The sequence below is a fragment of the Apteryx rowi genome, unplaced genomic scaffold (assembly GCF_003343035.1).
Source record: "Apteryx rowi isolate R43461 unplaced genomic scaffold, aptRow1 scaffold_798, whole genome shotgun sequence".
Taxonomy (NCBI): Eukaryota; Metazoa; Chordata; class Aves; order Apterygiformes; family Apterygidae; genus Apteryx; species Apteryx rowi.
Window position 1 is genome coordinate 176,322 of NW_020451091.1, and position 21,026 is coordinate 197,347.

Here is a 21,026-nt window from a genome sequence, read left to right on the forward strand (position 1 = left end):
TTTTTTTTTTTTTTTTTTCCTGATTTGTCTCTACATTTGACCATTGAGATCTACCCAAGAAGTCCTCACAGGAGTGTTTGCACCATTTAGCACTGTTGTGTTCAGATTTCTGAAGGTCCAGCTCATCGAGTAGGTTGCCTTTAGGTAGGCTAAGGGGTGGTTTAACTGCACCTTGGCTACTACATTGTAAATACAGAGTAGTTTACTGCTCTTCCATGGAGCAGTAAGTTGCTCTCTATAAAGACACTTTCCAGAAAGTAGCAAGCATAATCTAAGTTAATTATCTACTTTATCTTGAGATAATTTGCTCCTGTAACCTGACCCAGTTCAGTTTAAACCATACAGTTTTGACTAACGCCTCAGTACTCAGTTCTTCACCAGGTATGACTAGATACATTAACTGTGTCACTTGAACCAGGTGCTAGTGTAAAGATGAAAGGCAATGGAGAAAAATGTCAAAATAACAACACAAGGCAAATTCAAATAAGAGTGTATCTTTCAAGCAAGATTCAAATAATTTGCTCAACAAATAAGAACTTTCAAATAAGTTCTACAGTCTGAACATAGGATATCTCCAAGTTAGTTTAACAAAGTAACTTTTAGTAACTTTCAAAGTACAACATGAACAATTAATGTTTAGAAAGCCCCACTAATGCCTATTTTCTGTTTTTTTCAGATTAACTGTTAGAATGGAGTTCTGAGTATCATAATCCCATTTACAAGTCAATAAAAATATTTGGTCCTACAAATATAACTTATTTGAAAATACAGTTCTGCTACTGGCAGACTTGCATAATCATGAAGCAGAGACTTATTTATTGAGAAACTTCTAGCTTAAGAAGGTTATACATTATATGAATATTTCTAGAGCTTGTGTATATCTGTATACTAAATCCAGCACACCATTTTTGTATGCATGTAAATTGCTGAAGAGAAAAATAAGCATCATCATAATTCAAAATTCTAACAGGCGACTCTTCAGCCATTTTACAAATGCAAAAGCAGTAGCTTTTCCATTGTTGCCATCTCTTAAGGTTGAATTTTGAATTACAAATAYGAGCTTACATGTACTGTCACATAAATACCAATTTTAATGCTTAAAATATCTATGTGTTGTTTCTGTCTTTCTGAATACTACCTATTTTCTGAAATGAAACTATCAAAAACTTTAGTTAAATTTTTAAATAAGGGCAGCTCCATGCCTATTCTGGGACAGAAAGCTCTGGGAGCTGTTGGTTTCGAGCTCTTGTAGACTCTCCTTGCTTTTAACAAATGTTTGTTAACTTAGCCTTTCAGTTCCCCTGAGGGGTCGGGCTCATTTGTTAAATTGCGTTTCTATAGATGGGGAAACTGAGGCCCTGAAATCAATAGCTATTTGCCTAACTCGAAGGAATACCTAAATAACTGTTTCTATGCATAATTTAATGGTTTTCCAAAAGAAATACTTGTTACATAGCTTGGAAAAACAATATTCTGTCTTTTCTAGTCCTGCATTTTAAATCTGTCTTCCTCATTTTGTTAGTGAAAAGCACCCTTAAAGATGAATACCTGAACACTGCTCAAATTGCAAAATGCTAGTCAATATCCTGAATTCTTTACTTTCATGATCATGATACAGACAGGGGAAAGGCTGTGGTCAGAAACCTCTGTGCCTGGAAGAAAACTGTAATGTATAACAGATGTCAGCAATTTATAAATTCAAATTAGACTAATATATAAATAGCCACTTTATAGCACTTGCTTTTTATTACTTCATGTATGACCTTTTTCAGAGCAGCAATTATTTTCCATTAGTTTAGTTCAATTGGAAAAAACAGTGCTTAATGGACTTTGAATCCTGGGTCACTAGTGATAGAATGAGACAGTTTTCAGCTTTCTGTAACTGCTGTCACATGCAGCCCCATAATTTGCCACACCAGCTTATTTTCTGGTGGACTTTTACTAGTCACCTCTTCTATGTTTTCCTTGAACTGCGTGATAAAATTGTGATCCAGAGCTCCTGAAGGGTCTGCGAAAGTGGTTTTTGTCTCAACAATAAAGCAGCAGCCCATATTTGACCTCTGAAACCGTAATCTAGTCCTTTGTTCAAGTTTCCAGGTACTTTAACAACCTCCCATAACCTCCACTTTCCTGAATATTTGGTAGCTGCTTTGTGTTCTTCCATGTCAGTTATGGTTTTGACAGAAATGCAGACGCTCTTAAGTCCATCTGACAGGACCAAATTTAGCAGAGGGGAAAGAAGCAGAAGGACAACTAAAAATGCAAAGTGACCTGTAGCAATTAAAGCAGGGAAGGCTGCAGGCAATGTAGGGAATATAGTCCTAAAATTTTTTAATCTCTATGACTAGAGACAGTAAATAACACACGCTGAAGACCATGTGTGGTATAATGGGTGACTTAACTAACCTGTGATACATTATGCAAAAGCAAGTTTATTTTCATCTTTTCTTATTAATACTGTGGTTGCATTCCTTTGTCAACTCTTTTTGTCAGTAGTATCATATATCTCAGTATTTGAGGCCTCCATTAAAGTCCCAGATAAATGCATTTTTATGGGAATCTTAAGACTCTGACAAGCCTTTGGAGGACAAAGAGTATTAGTTTGAAGCGTTAGTTTTTTCCTGCCTGTTCCGCTTGCTCCTCTGCTGGAAGTTTCCTTCCTTGTGGTTAATGTGTCAGAAGCAAATATGGGCTGGTTTCTTTTCTGTATTTCATGCTAAAGTAGAACAGTGTAAATTCACTTCATGAGCAGACGTGTTTGCTTGAATTTGCTTTTTACAGGGAATGGTGTAGCAAAGAGGTGGAATTTAAGACTGGTGACAAATAACTTCCTCAGCTGTCACAGGAAGATTCAGTAAAATCTGCCAGAGGGGTGTTGGGGAGGGACCAATTTGGAGCAGAGTTCTTTAAGTAGTTTTCCAGATACTGTGATATGGCAGGAAGAAAAGCTTGAATTTATAACCCTCCAAAGTCAATATATACCCCAATTGTAGGTACTTTTCAACTCTTTTAGTGTTTAAAGGAGTTATGCATAATTATTGATTGGGAAAGTTAATCAACAAGAAATTCCTTTCGTACAAGGTAACCTAATACACAGAAAAACAAAACTAACCTTATATATATAATTTCTGTCAGTGCTAATATCACTGTAAATTAAAACATCCAAAACTTGATGAGATATCCTCATAACAAAGGAGAAGTTTGTATTTTGTTCTTTTAAGGAAGTCTGAATAAGGTACTATTCTCGTATGAGCTACCTTGAGAAAGGAGTCAGAGTTCAGTGTTGCAGCTAGTATTTTAAAACCCAATTTATCAGTTGCTTATTGTATAGAAAGATGGTTGTTTAGACTGGTGGGTGAAAAAAGCACTTTCCTTCAGTCAGTAGCTCGTAACTCCTCGAGCTTGTGTTAAGCTCCTGGAAAGGTCTCAAGGATGTGCTTAACCTAAGGAAGGTTAAAGGTTGTATCCGGACTGACTCAGAACATACGAGGTTCTTTGGGGAAAAGGATCTTATCACAAATTAAACAGAAGATCTTCTCAACTTTGCGCTACTTCCCTTTCATTTGCTGTTGTGTTTTGTAGCAGTGCCTAATGGTGCAGCAGGAAAGACAGAATCTGCTGTTCCCGTGTGACACATACATTTTAACGTTCAAAGTCTCTTCTCTCAGTTGATACAGAGAATCCGATTCATTTATCAGCCTTACGCATTTGAGACTTATTTGTCTAAACTGATCTCACTCTACATCATTTGGTTAAGGTTGATTGCACATATCAGATTAGAAGGAATGTTAAATATTCTTTTTAGATAAGTAACATTGATTGGTGGCATTTTCTCTTTTACCGAGATTTATATCACCATGGAGTCCTGTCACTTGAGTTCAATAAAAGTCTGTCTTAAATCCCCAATTTAGCTAGCACCACTGTATATAACTGCTCTGAATTAATGTGAATTGTCAGTAGCAATAGGCCACAGTGATAACCAGAACACCCTGCTACATCTTATTCTGACTGATCTGTGAAACAGCATTGCCCATTTATTTTTTTCCAGAACATAATAAATAGTCTCTGTGCTTCTGCTGTCTTGGCAGGTATTGAGCAGCTGAAGCCTTCACTAATTTACACCATTTTTTAATCTTTTTCCAGTTGACTTTTGGGGCAACTTAAGAAACTGTACCATGAAACATAAGGAGCTCAGAGATGCTAATGTGTGGCATGACAGTCAGAGCAAAGAGTTTATCAGAATAAGTTTCCCCGTTGTTTGCTTTGGAGGGTAGCACTTACCTGCTTCCCCTGCAAGAGGCATGCTTTGCCATTCATATTAATGACAATCACCACAAAGTGATTGTGGCACTTACTGTACAAAAAGACATACACTGTATTAGTGTATAAAGAAAGCAGTGTGCTCTACTGGCATTTCATAGATGTATTCCAGACACTTCCATTCAGAGAAAATTGGCCAGAAATTTTTTTCCCCCACCAGAACTTCTAAAAGTTTATAGTGTTCTCCCGGGCTCCCGTTTTTTGCCCGCGGAGTGGAACCATGTTTAAAGTAACATCTTTAAAGCCACTTCCCCTTTCCACGACCTGTTCGTAGTGCATGGTCAGACTACGTCTGTTGTTCCCATGAATATTGTCAATCCTGTGGAAATGCCTTCCATAACTATGAAGCAGCCCCCTGCACCGTCACTTAGTGTGTCTGGAAGTTTCTTTATTGACACTTTATTACCAAAAACTTTCATGTGCAGCGAGCACGGTACTGTTGCTTGGGAAGTGTGTGGAGGAAGGGTGCCAGGGGCCACAGGAGCAAGTCCTCAGACCTTCAGCTTCCTCCACGTTGCCTGAGGCTTCCCAAATATGAGCAGCATCTGGGCTGTAGACTGCATGAAATGGCCTGGAAGTCTGCTTCCTCTGCTTCCTCCTGAGGGGTGCTGCAGAGGGGGGTACCCATCCCACTGAACGATGAGTGTATCATGTCAGGCGGTAACGGTGTCTGATGACTGAACCGCTGTTGGACCTGTGATAGGAAGGGACCATAATGGCACTGTAAAGCACTCGGGAACAACTCCAGAAAAAGGGTTAGATGCCTGTGATAGATTCGACTGAAAGGGACAGTATAGGCAACTCTAATTTGCCTCAAGGATAGTTCTGATCCAAGCCTGAGTTTGGGAATCATACAGAGATGGGCACTTTATTTGCCGTCTTGCCACAGTAATTCTTAATTTGTGCTGAGAGGTATTTATCACTGCATTTTATTTCTTGTTGATTTACATATTCTCTGAAGTTCCTGGGGTGACGTTGGGATAAATTGTCACTGCCATAAGTGTGAAGTGAAAAGTATATGTCTGCACTCCTTTATTTTTCGTTTCTCAGTTAGATGTATGCTACCTTCATGCAAAAGAAAGAAAACCTTAAGAACACATGCTTGTCTGTCTTTCAAACTCTCTAGAATTAGCTTGTCATGAAATGTAAAACTAATGTGTAGTTGTAAAAACCACTGCCAGCATTTTTCTCACTACTGGCTGATGGCTAAGTGGATTTAGAAATGAAAGGGGTTATTATAAGGTGATTACTGAATAGCTAGGTATGTCATTTTAAACAAGCAGCTAAAATCTGTTGCAGATTCAGGATGTAGTCTTGTTTGTATCACTCATAGTTAAAATCTGATTTTGATTGTGGAGGAGTAATCATGTAATGTAGGTAATTTGACAAAAATATATCAAGTGATGTTTTTCTTTCATTCCTTATTTAAATATATTAGAATTTAAATGACTCACCATCTAAAGTATACCTATAAAAAGACAGCAACATAAAGAAATATTAGAATCAATTTGTGTTGGCTCAGATTTAAATTTTACTATAGAGTGAAAAGTTCATATCAGCTCTCTCAAGAAAGTAAACCCTGTATAGAAAATGACACATAAAAAATACTACTGACTTTAAAAGGATATTATTGATGATTATACCAATATTTTGCAACTGTGAATTTCAGCCTGGAAGACATATGCCTCATGGTATATGTATAGCCCTGAATTGGAAAAGAGATGAAAAAGTTAAGGAAACTGTCTTATGCAGGATTATATCACTCATTTATGTGTTTGTGATAAAATATTACTAAAAGCCTAATTCCAGTGCCTCATCTGGTTTCAATCACCAACTGTACTCTGTTATTTTTAAGTGGTGAGCTGATCGCTTGTATGCTTGTTAGAATGTGTTTCTAGTGGGTCTTCTAGTCAATTATAATTGACTAAATATCTTGGTTGTCTCACAAGAATGATCCTTCCTGGAAAAAGTAGATCTCTGTTATATCTCACAGCTGAATTTGAGGAGAAGTAAGAGGATTCAAGCTGGCTCATTTTAAGCATTTTGCCTGCTCATTTTACTGCCGTGAGCTATGAGTATGTATTTTATCATTTTCTGAGCTCCCAGGTTTTGGGCTAAGCAGTTCTGGCCACAAATCAAAGGCAAATCTGTTGACTATTACGTATTAATGGCTTAGAAATAAGAAATGAGAATTAAGGTTCCACTGATTTTGCTGATGCTCTGTAACCTTTGGCAGATAATTCAATCATGTTGAGCTTCAGTTTCTTTGTATATAAACCAGGAGAAAAGCTGTCATACCTCATACAGATGTGTAAAGTTTAACTATACTGTACTTGCGAAGTATACGATAAAATAAAATCAGTGGAAGCACGAGAAAAGAGATGTTATTTGCACCTTGCTCCACATTGAAGAATGCCTCTGTTAGCATCAGTTCCTGCAATCTTATTGGCAACAGGATAATATGAGAGATGCTAGCTTTTCTGTTTTCTGCAGCAGACTGCTGGCATCTCTGGCAGGAAAAAAGAAGGCTGAGTATGAGCTCATGCTATATGTGAGAATCACATGGTTCCCAGATGACAGGAAGTGGTTTGGTCCAGAACCAAAAACTATTTGTGATGGGGTTGATCTGAAACATGTTTTTTTAGTTGTTAATTCTTGTCCTATTGATGTTTTTTATGTTGTGACACTGTGGATGCTGATCATGTTAGCAGAGGTGTTGGGGGAAATTTATGCAGGAGGCTTACTTCTGCCTCTCAATTTTCTTGAAGTCTGGAATAACTTGGAAGGGTGCAGAAGGTATCCCCACAGGCCACTGCTCAAGGCTCATGTCATCCTGCTACCTTCAGGGTACGCACATCCATCTGTTTGTCTTCCTTCACTGGCATTTTGACTGTGGAAGACATGTACCATAGAATATAATTAAAATGAAGCCATTTTTCCAGAAGTCTCTCAAAGAAAAACAGACATATTCCAGTTTTCAGCTACTAGTTATATATATCTGATTATTCCTGTCTTCTCTGGAGAGCAGGTGACTATCGTTTCTGTTTTGCTGCCTCAGAGTTCTTTCTTACGTTAGCTCTGAAGGGCACGCATCCCCACATTTTTTAAAGTGTCAGGGAGTACTTTTGGAGACTGATGGAAGTTGCTGCTCTGCTGTGGGAGGCATGTCTTTTGGAAATGTTATGTAGCAACTCTCAGTGAAAGATTGGTAAGAGTTTTAAATACTCTGACTTGAAATCTTTCCAGGAGATGCTGAGGATCTTCTGCAGTCATTTACTTTTCCACAGATTAATCTTCTTGGTAATTATTGCTGTTAATTTCTGCAGCTGAAAGAAAGCAGAGGTATGCCAGATTAAACTGGTTTTTCAATTTTTTTTTTCAAATTTATAGTTGTTCTTGGCTGCTTTTAGCATTTATTGCTTGCTGTCACCACACACTGTGTTCTTAGATAAGTAAAATGACTGACTTCTAATGCATCCCTCTTTACTCTAGGGGTTGTTTCTGGATTGTCAACAGCTTTGTGTACACTAATAGCTTAGTCTTTGATTTGATTTTAAAATGTTTGGACTCAGCAGGACAACGACATCAGCAAAATCATATTAGGGTGTTGATTTTGCTGTTTCTTTTAGTCATTTGTCCCTATGTTTCTTTGGTTACCTCAGTGATTCCTTTCTTTYGTAACCCAAATAATAGGCAGTGTGAACAATAATGAGGGTAAGGTACCCATTTTCTTTCTCCAGTCATCCCTGCAAATCATTGTGTTTCTATTGACCTACATGAAAATCTGTTAATCTGTTACATTACACCACCCAAAACCTTGCCCACTGTTTCTTGCCTCACTGCCCTCTGCGGTTTTTGGTAAATTGGAAGGTGAAAAACCCTGATCCGTTACCAGCTTGGACAAATCACATGGTATTTTGAGCAAAGAAAAGCTCTTTTTGAGCTTCAGTCTGTTGTTGAACTCGCACAAAGAATAATTGCAGTATAAAAATCAGTCCCATCATAGCTGAATATGATCTTGCACAAAACTGTTAGACCAAATGTGTAAACATCAGATTCTTTGCAGTCATGTATAGATTGGATATAATCAAGTAAGAGGAGCTGAACAGGTGAAATATTTTACCTAATTTCTTGTTTGGTGTTGACTCTAGATGTAAAAATCCTGAGATTTGTTTTTTAAAAACAAGACAAAACAGACTTTGCTGGCTCATGAGGCATACAGTCTGTTCCCATATAGATGAAATAATATTTCATTACCTCATGATTCATGCTGCTGAGGCATAACACAACAGTTAGGATGACAAGCAACAGAATATCAGTTTATCTGGAGACCTGCAGAGTAAGTAGAGAAGTTTAGCCTTATAACCTCTGTAGGTAGGGTTTTACCAAGTAAGGAGAAATATGGTTGAAATACGGTGTGCATAAATATGTGTAAAGTCAGAAATATGATCTCCATTGTTAGAAAATGTTAAATGTTTAATAGTTTAGTTCCTCTGCAGGGAAGAGTGAACTTTGCATGTCTCCTTCTCAGCTGTTCTGTTTTGCTTTTCCTTGGAAGGTATTTCCCATTCAGTAAAGTGAATCCGATGTAGCCCTGATTCAGCATGCAGAATCAAGCCTGAAGTGTGTATCTGCTTATGGTCTCCATTGCCATAGTATGCAAGTTCCTTACTCAATTGTACGTAACGCCCTCTGATACTGAACCTAGACTACTCAGAGGAATACTCCATCATTTCCCTCAGAGGGATTTGATGTGAAGAGATGTTAAGTGATTCATACAAGACTGCTTAGAAAAACTGTGACAAAGCCAGGAATTCCTCAGTCTCATTATTTATCATTAATTAAATTTTGTGTTTAAAATAGCTTTATGTATATGATAATATGTTTTTAGATAAGATAATATCTTAAATTTCAGGGGATTCTGTTTTCATCTTAAATTGTTATATTTTCTTATCCTGATGATCCTTTCCTTTCTGTGAAAGGATAATAGAGTCCAATTTGAAATTTAAATCATGAGAGTTGCTACAGGGCTAATCCATGTTAATATTTTACCTAAAGAAGAAATAAGTTCTTGATTCCTATGGCTCAGATGTCTTCTAAATGTTACCTAACACATGTCAGATCTCTGCTGCTACTAAAATATCATGGAGTAGCAGAAAATCACCGTGCCATTCCTTTCTTAGGCTCTTATTTCCATAGGTCTGTGCAGTCGATGGTGAACAGAAAAGACAAAACTTCCAGTGCGAGTTTTCATTCTCAGCCCAAGATTTGATGATCAATGACAGGATGCTAAAATTATACCTAAAAGTCGCTCTGTGATTGTGAAATTGAGTTTTGAAAAAGCATTGTACTTGTAGTAAGAGGTAAAGTGCGAAGTTCCAGAGAAATGAGCTGCAAATTGAAGCTGCGATGGAAATTGCTCCTACCTGTCAGTCTCTGCTCCGTGTTCTCAGCAAAACAGGGCTGAACAGAGAAGAAGTGAGATCACCGATTAAATGGGATGCTGAAATGCCAGCAGCTACAGCAGGACTTGCCGGTCCCTCAGGTCAGAGCTGCGGCTGTCAGGCTTCGCTGCTGGATACCCGGCTGAGTTGGCAGAACGAGCGCAGCACGAAAAGTGCTGCAGGCACCATCAGGGGAATCAGTACGAGCTACCTGGCTGAGCCACAGGCATGGTGCTCCTTTGGGAAGAAATCCTCTTCTCTTTAAGAATTGGTAGGCCCTGTTTTTCCAGTTTACCTCGTGATTCATGCCGGCGAAGCAACACATAAGAGCTAGAATACTGAGAGCAGCAGAATATCAGGTTAGCCAGAGAAGTGCAGAGCAAGCAGAGAGGCTTTATACCCTTTCTGCAGGTGGGGTTTTACCAAGTAAGGTGAAAACAAAGCATCATCAAGCAGTTGTCATTGTATGAGGTGTATGTATTGCATATAATATAATAGGTATGAAATGTTAATCTCCATTTACCAGTATTGTATTTGCCTTCTGCTCTAAAAAATGTGATTTCAGTTGTCATTAGCACTCTGAAATGACATTTTTCTGCAGAGTTACCACTTACCTTGCCTGATGCAAGGTAACAATGATAGACTATTGCTAGGACAACAACTTTCAAGTACTGCATGAACTGTTAACACAGGTCTGATAGCCTTCTATGATGGAATGACTGGCTGGGTAGATGAGGGGAGAGCAGTGGATGTTGTCTACCTTGACTTCAGCAAGGCTTTTGACACTGTCTCCCATAGCATCCTCATAGACAAGCTCAGGAAGTGTGGGTTAGATGAGTGGACAGTGAGGTGGATCGAGAACTGGCTGAATGGCAGAGCTCAGAGAGTTGTGATCAGTGGCACAGAGTCTAGTTGGAGGCCTGTAGCTAGCAGTGTCCCCCAGGGGTCAGTCCTGGGTCCAGTCTTGTTCAACTTCTTCATCAGTGACCTGGATGAAGGGACAGAGTGCACCCTCAGCAAGTTTGCTGACGATACCAAACTGGGAGGAGTGGCCGATACACCAGAGGGCTGTGCTGCCATTCAGAGAGACCTGGACAGGCTGGAGAGGTGGGCAGAGAGGAACCTCATGAAGTTCAACAAAGGCAAGTGCAGGGTCCTGCACCTGGGGAGGAATAACCCCATGCACGAGTACAGGCTGGGGGTTGACCGGCTGGAAAGCAGCTCTGCGGAGAAGGACCTGGGAGTGCTGGTGGACACCAAGTTAAGCATGAGGCAGCAATGTGCCCTTGTGGCCAAGAAGGCCAATGGTGTCCTGGGGTGCATCAGGAAGAGTGTTGCCAGCAGGTCGAGGGAAGTGATCCTCCCCCTCTACTCAGCCCTGGTGAGGCCACATCTGGAGTCTGCATCCAGTTCTGGGCTCCCCAGTACAAGAGGGTTGTGGCACTACTGGAGCAAGTGCAGCGAAGGGCTACAAAGATGATTAGGGGACTGGAGCATCTCTCTTATGAGGAAAGGCTGAGAGAGCTGGGCCTGTTTAGCCTGGAGAAGAGAAGGCTGAGAGGAGATCTTATCAATGTGTACAAGTATCTGAAGGGAGGGTGTCGAGAGGATGGGACCAGACTCTTTTCAGTGGTGCCGAGCGACAGGACGCGAGGCAATGGGCACAAACTGAAACACAGACGCTTCCATTTGAACATGAGGAAAAACTTCTTCACTGTGAGGGTGACAGCGCACTGGAACAGGTTGCCCAGAGAGGTTGTGGAGTCTCCTTCTCTGGAGATATTCAAAACCCGCCTGGATGCAATCCTGTGCAAWGTGCTCTAGGTGACCCTGCTTGAGCAGGGGGGTTGGACTAGATGATCTCCAGAGGTCCCTTCCAACCTCAGCGATTCTGTGATTCTGTGATTCTGTCTCATGAGCACAAGAACAATATCTTTATAGCATGTTTCTTTCACTTAAATTTAGGAGTGTACCCATAAGAAAGTATGAGGGTAAAACAATCCTGCACAAAATAAAATCAACTAAATGAAGTCTTCATGCTGTGGTAGTTAATTCAGCTTTCCCTTTTAAGTACTAGTTTTTGAATTCATTAGCCATAATTCTTCCAGTCTTATTGAACAGTTTTCATTCCCCAAGTATCCTGTGTCCTTCATGATGAAGAATATATACTTTCCTGCAAATTGGATGCACTGTGCACTCAGAACCATCTCACAGTAAGCAGGTCTTTTGGGGTATACAAAGACACCTCCCGAGAAGCTCAGTGATAGGTGATCAAATGGGAACTCCTTTCATCCCTTTTGTTACAATATGTATCTTTTGTTACTGTTATTTTTCATGACTGTCTTGAACCACATCTTTTTAATCCAAAAATTCCATTAGCCTCTTTTTCTGGTTTAAAGTGAATGTGTTTCCCATCATTGTTTTCAAGCTTACTCTGTGGGTTATCTTACTCTAACCAGAAACTGCCATGTATTTGGAGCAAACGTGTCTGTTATGACTGAGCACTCTGCTAAACAGAGCAGATTAGAAGTTCTGAAACCTGTAGCAAAGGAGAATGACAGGAATAGTGTGAAAGGAGGCAGACTGACAGTAATTTAAATAAAAAAGTTTGCCACCTCTAGACACTGGTATCTTCAGGCCTATAATGAAGCCATGTCTGGTAAATAAGAGAAGCATGATATTGGAAAGAAAAATAAAATAAAACAAATAAAACAGTGGTAATTCAGGAATTAGTTTTATTTGATGAAAGAAATAATAAAGCGTAGTCTATTCCATTAACAAGCTCCATTTTTGAGACTTTAAAAGAGAGATTGAGGAAACAAAATGGTAAATTCTTTAGAGTACAGGCCAATATCTTCAATCTTCAAAAGCTCTTTGATGGATAGATATCTTTGGGATATTCAGCCTGGCTTTATCAATAGACATCCCCCATAGACCAGCAGTTATCTCACCTGGTACATATAAGATCCTGCTTTATTTTCCAGCATTATATGTTTTTCTTTGCCCTGTCCCAGTATCTTATTTTTTCTTTTCTCTCCCTTTCTCCTTTCCACTCAGTGCTGAAATTGGTCCCCACTACACTTATCCTCCAAAGGGATCGTTATGACCTCTTAGTTGCATAATCTGTGAATGAACGGTAATAAAAACAGATGTGAACTGTCTAGTTATCTGATATTCTAGATTAGAGAATCAAGTCAGGAGTCAAAGCAACCAGGATATTTGCACTGTCTGATGAGCTGTATCCTGGGAATATCAACACAAGCTGTGTGGTCCCACCTTTTACAGTTCAATCTCTTTTTCTTTTCCCCTTGTCCGTTTTGTTAGAAGTGTGAAACTAACTGTCATTCTCACAGCAATGACTTCAAGATTTAACCTGAGAGCTAACTTGTACTTTTAACTAAGAAAGATTACGTGACATAAGAATATCCTTCTGGGCAGAAATCTTGGATAGGTGTTAATCCCTTTTTTTTTTTATATAGCCACTTGATTTCTGTTTTAAAATGTTTTATGTTAGTTTTATGTCTCTAAAGAAGATTTTTCAGCTCTGCTCTGAGTTTTCTGATGAGCCTACTCTGAACCTAAGCAGGCTGATCCTTATTCTTGCCACTGTGAACTTAATTTCCTTCATTTTCTAGTCCCATTTAGCCCATCCAGATAACAATGCAGTTCCAAAATATTGATTAAAAGATCTTTGCTATTTATAGTCTCACCTGAAAGAAAAAAATGCTTAGAATAGAAAACAAAAAAGGAAAGCACCTTTTTCATGAGATTCCTGTCCGAATTATGCAGAAGTAAATGCTTAAGGAAGATATGAAACTCTCAGGACTTGCCAGTCTTTGAGATTTGCTTCTCATTAATCTTAACTGTTGTAGCAGTAGGAAATATCCCAATGATCAGGATTCTTAGCTGGGGTATCTGAGTTGGGAAGTAGGTAAATGGCTATGTACTAATTTATCAGTAGGAGGTGAGGACTTGGCAGTATCATGTGAGGAGATTTTTTACCAGTCAGTCTAGTCACTAGAAGAAAGACAAAGAATAGATCTGTTATTGAATTTGCTTTACTCTGCTGTCTGGTCACCAGTTGGCAAATATTCTACATTGCTGATCAATGCTGTGTCAGGTGGTGGCAATTAATTAAAAAAAAAAAAGCCAGAGTATTCGAAGGGGAAAAAGATATACCCTGCTTTGTAGGTGTTACAGAGAACAAGCAATTTTTTAACACCTTTTCTTCAAGGAGTTAAGATGAATAACATCTTTGAACGAATATTTTAAGCATGCAGGGATTTTATTAAAAAATAAAAAGATGAAATCCAGTGTAAATTGTTCAGAACATTTCAAGTGAAGACATGTTGATTAATAAACATAAAAGAGGGAAGATGCATATTAATGTGTTTACGTTTAAGAGGCTTCTAGCTCATTAAAAGTCCTCTGAGCATTTAACTAGTGAAGCAGTGGATAAAACCAGACATTGCCTTTAATCTTGTCGAGGGCTCCAGCACAAAAAAAACAGATTATTGCTAAATATGTATAATAGCTCTACTAATGACAGTGTTTTGAAAATGTGGGGCACACGCCAACTCAGCAGTTATGCTGTATTATGGTGGAAACCTGGGTTCACCTTTCCCAACTCGACTGCAGGGAGCAGCAGGAATGGAGGGAATTTAGCTTCCCTCAGCAGCAATCTTTGGACAATTAAGTTGAGAAAAATTTCTTGTTTATAGATCACGGTATGTTCCCGGGTATGATTTTGTTAGCTGTGAACTATTACTCATTATCAGCTGGGAGGTCTCTAGGAAGACTCAGCTGCAGTAAAGATATCAACTGAGATGGTTTTTGTCTGTGTTTCTTTGGATTCTGTACTAAACCACTATTACAAAGTGAGGTGTTAGGCTGTTTTGGATGTGGTAAAAAGCAAGATACTAAGAGCTAGTGTTTGTGGGGAAAAAGAACCTACAGACTATTTTAAAGAAATCAGAATATTAACTTCATGTCCTGGCAAAACAGAGATTGATTAATTGTGTTCAGTCTAAGCTGAAAATAAATCAGAAACAGCTGAAGAAGAAGCTAATATTTTTCTCTGTATAAACAGTCCTGGGAGAAACTAACCATATATGTGAAAATTTTCCTCTAAAATTACCTTATATTTTTAGATACTTCTTTTGCTTGAATGAGGTGGAGTTTTTTGCTCTAAAACTGTTAATTTGTAAACAGAATTGGACATAGTTATTCTTTGCAAATAATTGATAGCATCATTTAAACTGAGTTGTACAGTTTGAGTTTAGTGATAAAAACTTTCTGGTTTCTCTTAATTTTTTTTTTATCAAAGACACTTCTCTCCTTTTCTTGGTGTTTTTTTTTTCTGATTTTTCATGAGACCTGTGCTTTTATTTTCATTTGCAATATGGGAGATAAAGGAATGAACTTCAGTTTCTACTGATATGTTGTATTTACAGAATCATATAATTTGTTATTACTAATATTACTTCTGATATAATTTAATAAGCATAAATATGATACCAGAATTATGTTGGTAATTTTACAGATCCAATGCGTGGACCACGGAAACTAGAGGTTGTGGAGATCAAATCTAGACAAATCACTGTTTGCTGGGAACCATTTGGATATAATGTTACACGTTGCCATCAATACAACCTCACAATCCATTACCGTTACCAGGCTGGAGGACAAGAGCAAGTGAGAGAAGAAGTAAGCTGGGATACAGAAAGTTCACATCCACAGCACACAATTACCAATCTATCACCATACACAAATATCAGCATAAAATTGGTGCTAATGAATCCCGAAGGACGAAAAGAAAGCCAAGAACTTGTAGTACAAACTGATGAAGATGGTGAGTTTTTGTATTTACTTTTTAAAAAACGTGCAAATTAATTCATGTACAAATCAAAATCAAGAAACCAACCACACAAATTAGGAGGTTGTATAAAAATATGAAACATTATTATTACTTTTAATGTATTTTTGTATATTTCATTAATTGTACATGCATATTATTTGTGGTCAACGAGCAAGCCTCTTTCTCTATAAGTTTTTGTTCTACTTTCATTAAAATTTGTAGCAAATTTTCCACCATCTTCAGCAATTTTAAGTCAATAAAGGGGGCATTATAAGCATTATGATCTTTCACATAAGCTGTGCCATCAAACATCATCTAATCATTTCTTCAGTAAACCCATAAATTCTGCTTGAGCTGTGTTTTGCCTCTAAAAGGTCCAGTATGAATTTGAAGAAAATTCAAGTGATTGCCCACAGTGTCCTCACACAAGTTTTTCTTTGGGTTGATAATCTCACCATTAAATATTTCTTCTTAATTTGCAATTTCAGTTGTTCTAGCTTTGGCTTTCCAACCACCTGTTAGTTGCTTATCCAGACAATGTCTTACCTTCAAATATATAAATGTTCCCTTTCCTTTGGTAGATTTTGACTAAAATGAGATTTTCAGATCTCATTTGCTCATTTTGAGCACTGACATAATTTGTCAGTATCTTTTCTTGAAGCATGGACAGCAGAATTGGCTACTGTGTCTCAGTAATGCTTTAGTAATGCTGCCTGAAAAGGTAATACCATTCTCCTAAATCCTGTGTGATATTATCCTAATTATGCTTGGAGAGACTTTGCTGGAGCACTGTTAGCTCTGACATCAAAGTGGGACTTCCTTGTTCAGTTGGTCATGTGCCAAGAATCTTCTCCACCTTATCAGAATAGTCTGCTCTGAAGAATAGTCCCTTGGTGGCCTCTACAAGTGTGCCTTCATTTGTTTGACATTACTTTTAGCCAGCACAAAAAGCTTACTGTTCAAATAGGCCTCATCAAATGACCCATATTGCTTTATACATCTGCAATCTTTGTATTTTCTTATGGATCAATGATAGACTTTCCGCAAACACACTGGGAAGATTTCTGAAAAAAAAAACCAGTAATAATGAGTTCCGTTTTTAATAAATACTTGAAGTCTGTCATTTAAACCTATTTAATCATTTAATATATGCTGTACTGGTTTTGTGTAATGCTGTTTTGTAATCAAAATATAGGAGGGAATAAATTAAACAATTTATGAAAGTATAGTAACTGATGCAACAGATTTGACAAAACAAAGCTAGCATAAAAATTAATTAGAATAAGTTTTTCTTTTGTCCTCTAATTTTGATTCTGTCTATTGTAAGCCTATTAAGATTTTGTCCAGGATGACAAAGCTAAAGATCTTATTGTTTTCTGGGTCATTTATATATTTGCCTTAAAATTTTACATAATACTTGCTTTTCCCTGGCCTTCTGGAACTTTTATATTATTCCAAGGTCTGTTAAAACCCAGCATCAGTGGCTGAAAGAATACCTTGGATAATATTTTAATATTCTTTGCATAATATGAATCAATTTTGAAATATCAGGCCTGAAAGTCTTACGATTCTGTTTCTGCAATATTTTTGCATATATTTTAAAAAATTATAGTCTTTTAGTATACTTAACACTTTCAGTAAGGTGCATAAATGTGGATGTAACAGAACAAAGCATATGGATCCTAATTTTTAGAATAACAGAATCACGTAGGTTGCAGGGGACCTCCAGAGGTCATCTAGTCCAACCATTTGCTCAAAGCAGATCTAGTTAGAGCAGGTTGCTCAGGGCTTTCTCCAGTTGAGGTTTGAGGCTCTCCAAAGATGGAGATCCTACAGCTCCAGTGTTTGACCTTCCTTATGACAGAGCTGCTCCATGTTTATGGCCTTCAGGTGTTTTTAGAGGGTTATCACAATGTTTTTCCATACTCATAATTTATTTACACTATATTAAATTCTTCTTTTCACATAAATCATTAACCCTAGGTTCCAAGTGTGTTTAGCCAATTCTCTCCCTCTTGGGAGCCCAGACTCAAGGTTGCCCTATAGGTGCAATCTTACTGGTTCATATAGGACTGGTAAGCAAATTCAGAAACCATCATCACCTGTGGCCTTGGAGTTTCCTGCTGGCAGCAGAATTCCAGTAAGGGACTCTGAGAAATAAGGGAAGATGATTGTCAAGCCTTAAACTGCATAAGCTCCTGGACCAACAGCATGGAGGAGTGAGAGGGGACTAGCAGGGAAGGAGTCAGCAGATGTCCTGCTAAGCAGGTTCTTTAACCATTCAGGTAAATCTCGGTAAGGGGTCTGAAAAGTTATTTCAACCATTTTACCAAGTATTTTTCATCTTTTTTCTCTAGCAGCTAGAAAATCTTAAGTGCATCTTCCTATCACATGTGTAGTCCTATGTACATTTTATAGGATTTTCTTTTCACATTCCATTGCATGTGGTATTACAAAAATAAAATTGCATTTACATGCCCATGTGCTGCGTATACATCTCTGAAAAGCATGGTGAGGTTGGCTCCGGGATAAGGTAACCACTGCAGAACAAGGAGGAAGCATGGGTAGATATCTGAGAGCAGTTGACACAATATCAGAGCTTTCTGCCATCCGTGGCGCTTCAGTCTTGATTCTCATAAATGTAGAGACTTCAAGACACACAAATAATACCAGATTTTCAATTTGTCAACTTCACAGTTTCTGTATGTTCAACCCGTTGTAAGGCTTCAGGCCTAACGTCATTTAGAATCACTGTTCTGTGCCAAATGTGCCTCATCTTCCCAAGCTGCCCACTCCAGTTTAATCTGCTAGAATGGTAACTTGTTACTTCGATACTTTTCCATTTTCATACATGAACATGGGAACGTGTCCCATTTTGGTGTGGGACATTAATACTGTTGAAGAGTAAGTGTCATAAGTAGGTTTTATTTACAAGAATTTATTGTTGAGACACCACCTAATTCCTAAAAAAAAAAAAGCTGAATTGTCCTTTTCTTTCATCAATAACGTTTTACTAGGGAAGTGCCATACTCGCTAAATCCTTACACTGCAAGTGGCAWGTATGTTTCCTTAATGTACTATCCAGTTAAATAAATTCTTCTCATCACTGACCTACCCTGGTCTTTTCTTCAGTCTTGGGGAAATAATAGCAGGTGCTGTTTCCTAAAAGTTTATATACAAGTGAGATGTTTTACTGAGGGTGAAGAAGAGCAGAGAGTCATCTGTGATCTGTTTCACAGTTTACCAAATGCTGATTATACCTGCAGAATATGAACTGTATTTCGACTGGGGATTGAGACCTGATGGACTGTTGTTAAGCCTTGAGAGCATAAATGCTACAGTGAGTATCTCCTGCAACTTTTCTCAAACAGCACTTTTTTTCTTTTTTTAATACATTAGTCCCGAGTGCTGTACCACTTGAGTCCATTCAAGGGAGTACCTTTGAAGAGAAGATTTTTCTTCAGTGGAGAGAGCCAGCGCAAACATATGGTGTGATTACTTTGTATGAGGTATCAAGCATTTTTTCATGTTTTCATTTTCATGTATAGTTTTGGTTTTTAAAAGCACATAGTCAGTACAGAAATTTTAAAAATGATTTTTTGTCAGTTTCTGGAAAACGAAGGTTTTTTTTACGATAGAAGTACTTATAAACTAATAAAAAAAATCTAATGTAGGAGTGAATTACTGCAAGAACAAGAATGTTCCTGGATTATCAGCTTTAAATGTTCCAGAATTTAAAGAGTGTCCCAGATTATCAGCTGTTATTAGATCCATATGATATAGCGTTCCATCTAGTAATGTAGATCAAATATTTAAAAGACTGAAAGGCAGATCTTAGTGAATTCTTAAAAAATAGGAGACATAACACAGTAGTGACAGCATCACATTTCTGAGACTCATTACAGCAAGTCTATTGTAATAGAAACAAGCAGGCACAATTTAAAAAAAAATCTAGCATTTTTAAATGAAAATTCAACAAAATTATATGTTGTTACATGTCTAAAATTTGCTGCTTTTCCTCATATGGAACCTCAGCCTGAATACCTTTTAGAAAAATTGACAAAAGACTGCACAGATTAAGCTGTCAGACAGTAATCACTGTTAAACCTCTTACCTGACCTTACTACAAATCTGGTATTGAAATGCTTTGTTTAAAAAAAACAACACCTAAATGAGATATGGTATAAGAAAAAAGTTAAGTTGAATGGTACCCTATTGATACTGTTTTGCAAACTGTTTTATTGTGAGAGGATAAAATGCTATGAAAATGTATGGACTGGTTTTGATAAAGCTAACTTTCTTAACTAGTTCAGAAAGTTGTGTATCTTCAGGGATCAGAATGCTTTAGATAGTATGTTGGTGTTTTTGTTAATGCTAGCCTTTATATACATAGAAACACTGGAAAATTATCTTTCTGCTTAAGAACATTGCATGCACGTCTGATTATATTGCTGAGGAATATGTGCTCTGTATTCATGCAGTTCTTTTTAAGTATATATGTATAACCTCATCAACTGTAATGGGAGTTGTTTAGGTGCATTGAGAGGTGGAGAAGAATAGCATGACCAGACTCTTTTACAAGTCTTTCTAAAGTATTCAGGACTGTACAAGTCTCAGAACATCAAAAGAACCCAGTATTCCAATAGTAAAGAGAATATTGCAGAGAGAATAAAATACTGATAGCTCCTTACACTGCTTATCTAATATGTCGTACAGCAGAGGTGGAAGGGGCAACACAATCAGTGAAATCAAAAACTTGATTTAATTAATTTTTAAGTAGAAGAAAACAAGAAGCTTATGCAATCAAATGGCCTCTTGTTCTGAGGATGTCAACTCAGTCCAGTCAGGTGGCTGAATATGAACAGGTATCAAGTTGCTGAAGACTTGTTTGCCAATACTTTGTCTCCCTGACTATTGCTTATTAGCCTAAAATATACCACAGTGTTTCTATAAACATGACTGGCAAACTACTGGCTGCCAACAAATATACACAGTGAATCACAGGAACATTTTACCCAATGTATACTTTGGGTATATTTTGGCTAACTGAAGTTGCTCACGGGATAAAATCAAGACAACTTAGATGAAATTTAGGTACCTGTGTTCAACAGATTGCTTTAGGCTAGCCATGATGTTAGCAGGCACCTCTGTGGCTGATCTTTGTACTGTCAAGGTAACACACCCAGCCAAGCTCCAGATCACCCCAGCTTGAGAAGTGAGGTGTCTAGCTCCTGCCAATGCCCTGTTGCATGCCAAAGTTTAGATGAAGAAACATCTAAGTCCTTAGTTGTGCCTACGTCAACAGTACTGATCTAAAAAACATAGGCACTGAAGCTGCTTTCATACAAAACATATGGTATGTTTGGTATGTCCATAAAAACAACGGTGCTCATGGCATTCAACTT

General features: G+C 37.9%; 1 protein-coding gene across 1 annotated transcript in view; it reads left to right on the top strand.

Annotated features, from left to right (window-relative positions):
* Positions 1-21,026, top strand: part of LOC112977053 (receptor-type tyrosine-protein phosphatase mu-like) — a gene marked incomplete at both ends in the record, with an annotated part of 298,449 nt that overhangs the window by 147,112 nt on the left and 130,311 nt on the right. Inside the window, 2 exons of the mRNA XM_026088923.1 lie at positions 15,307-15,615; positions 19,021-19,130. Coding sequence (XP_025944708.1) covers positions 15,307-15,615; positions 19,021-19,130 — 419 coding nt within the window. The remainder of the gene's footprint in view (positions 1-15,306; positions 15,616-19,020; positions 19,131-21,026) is intronic.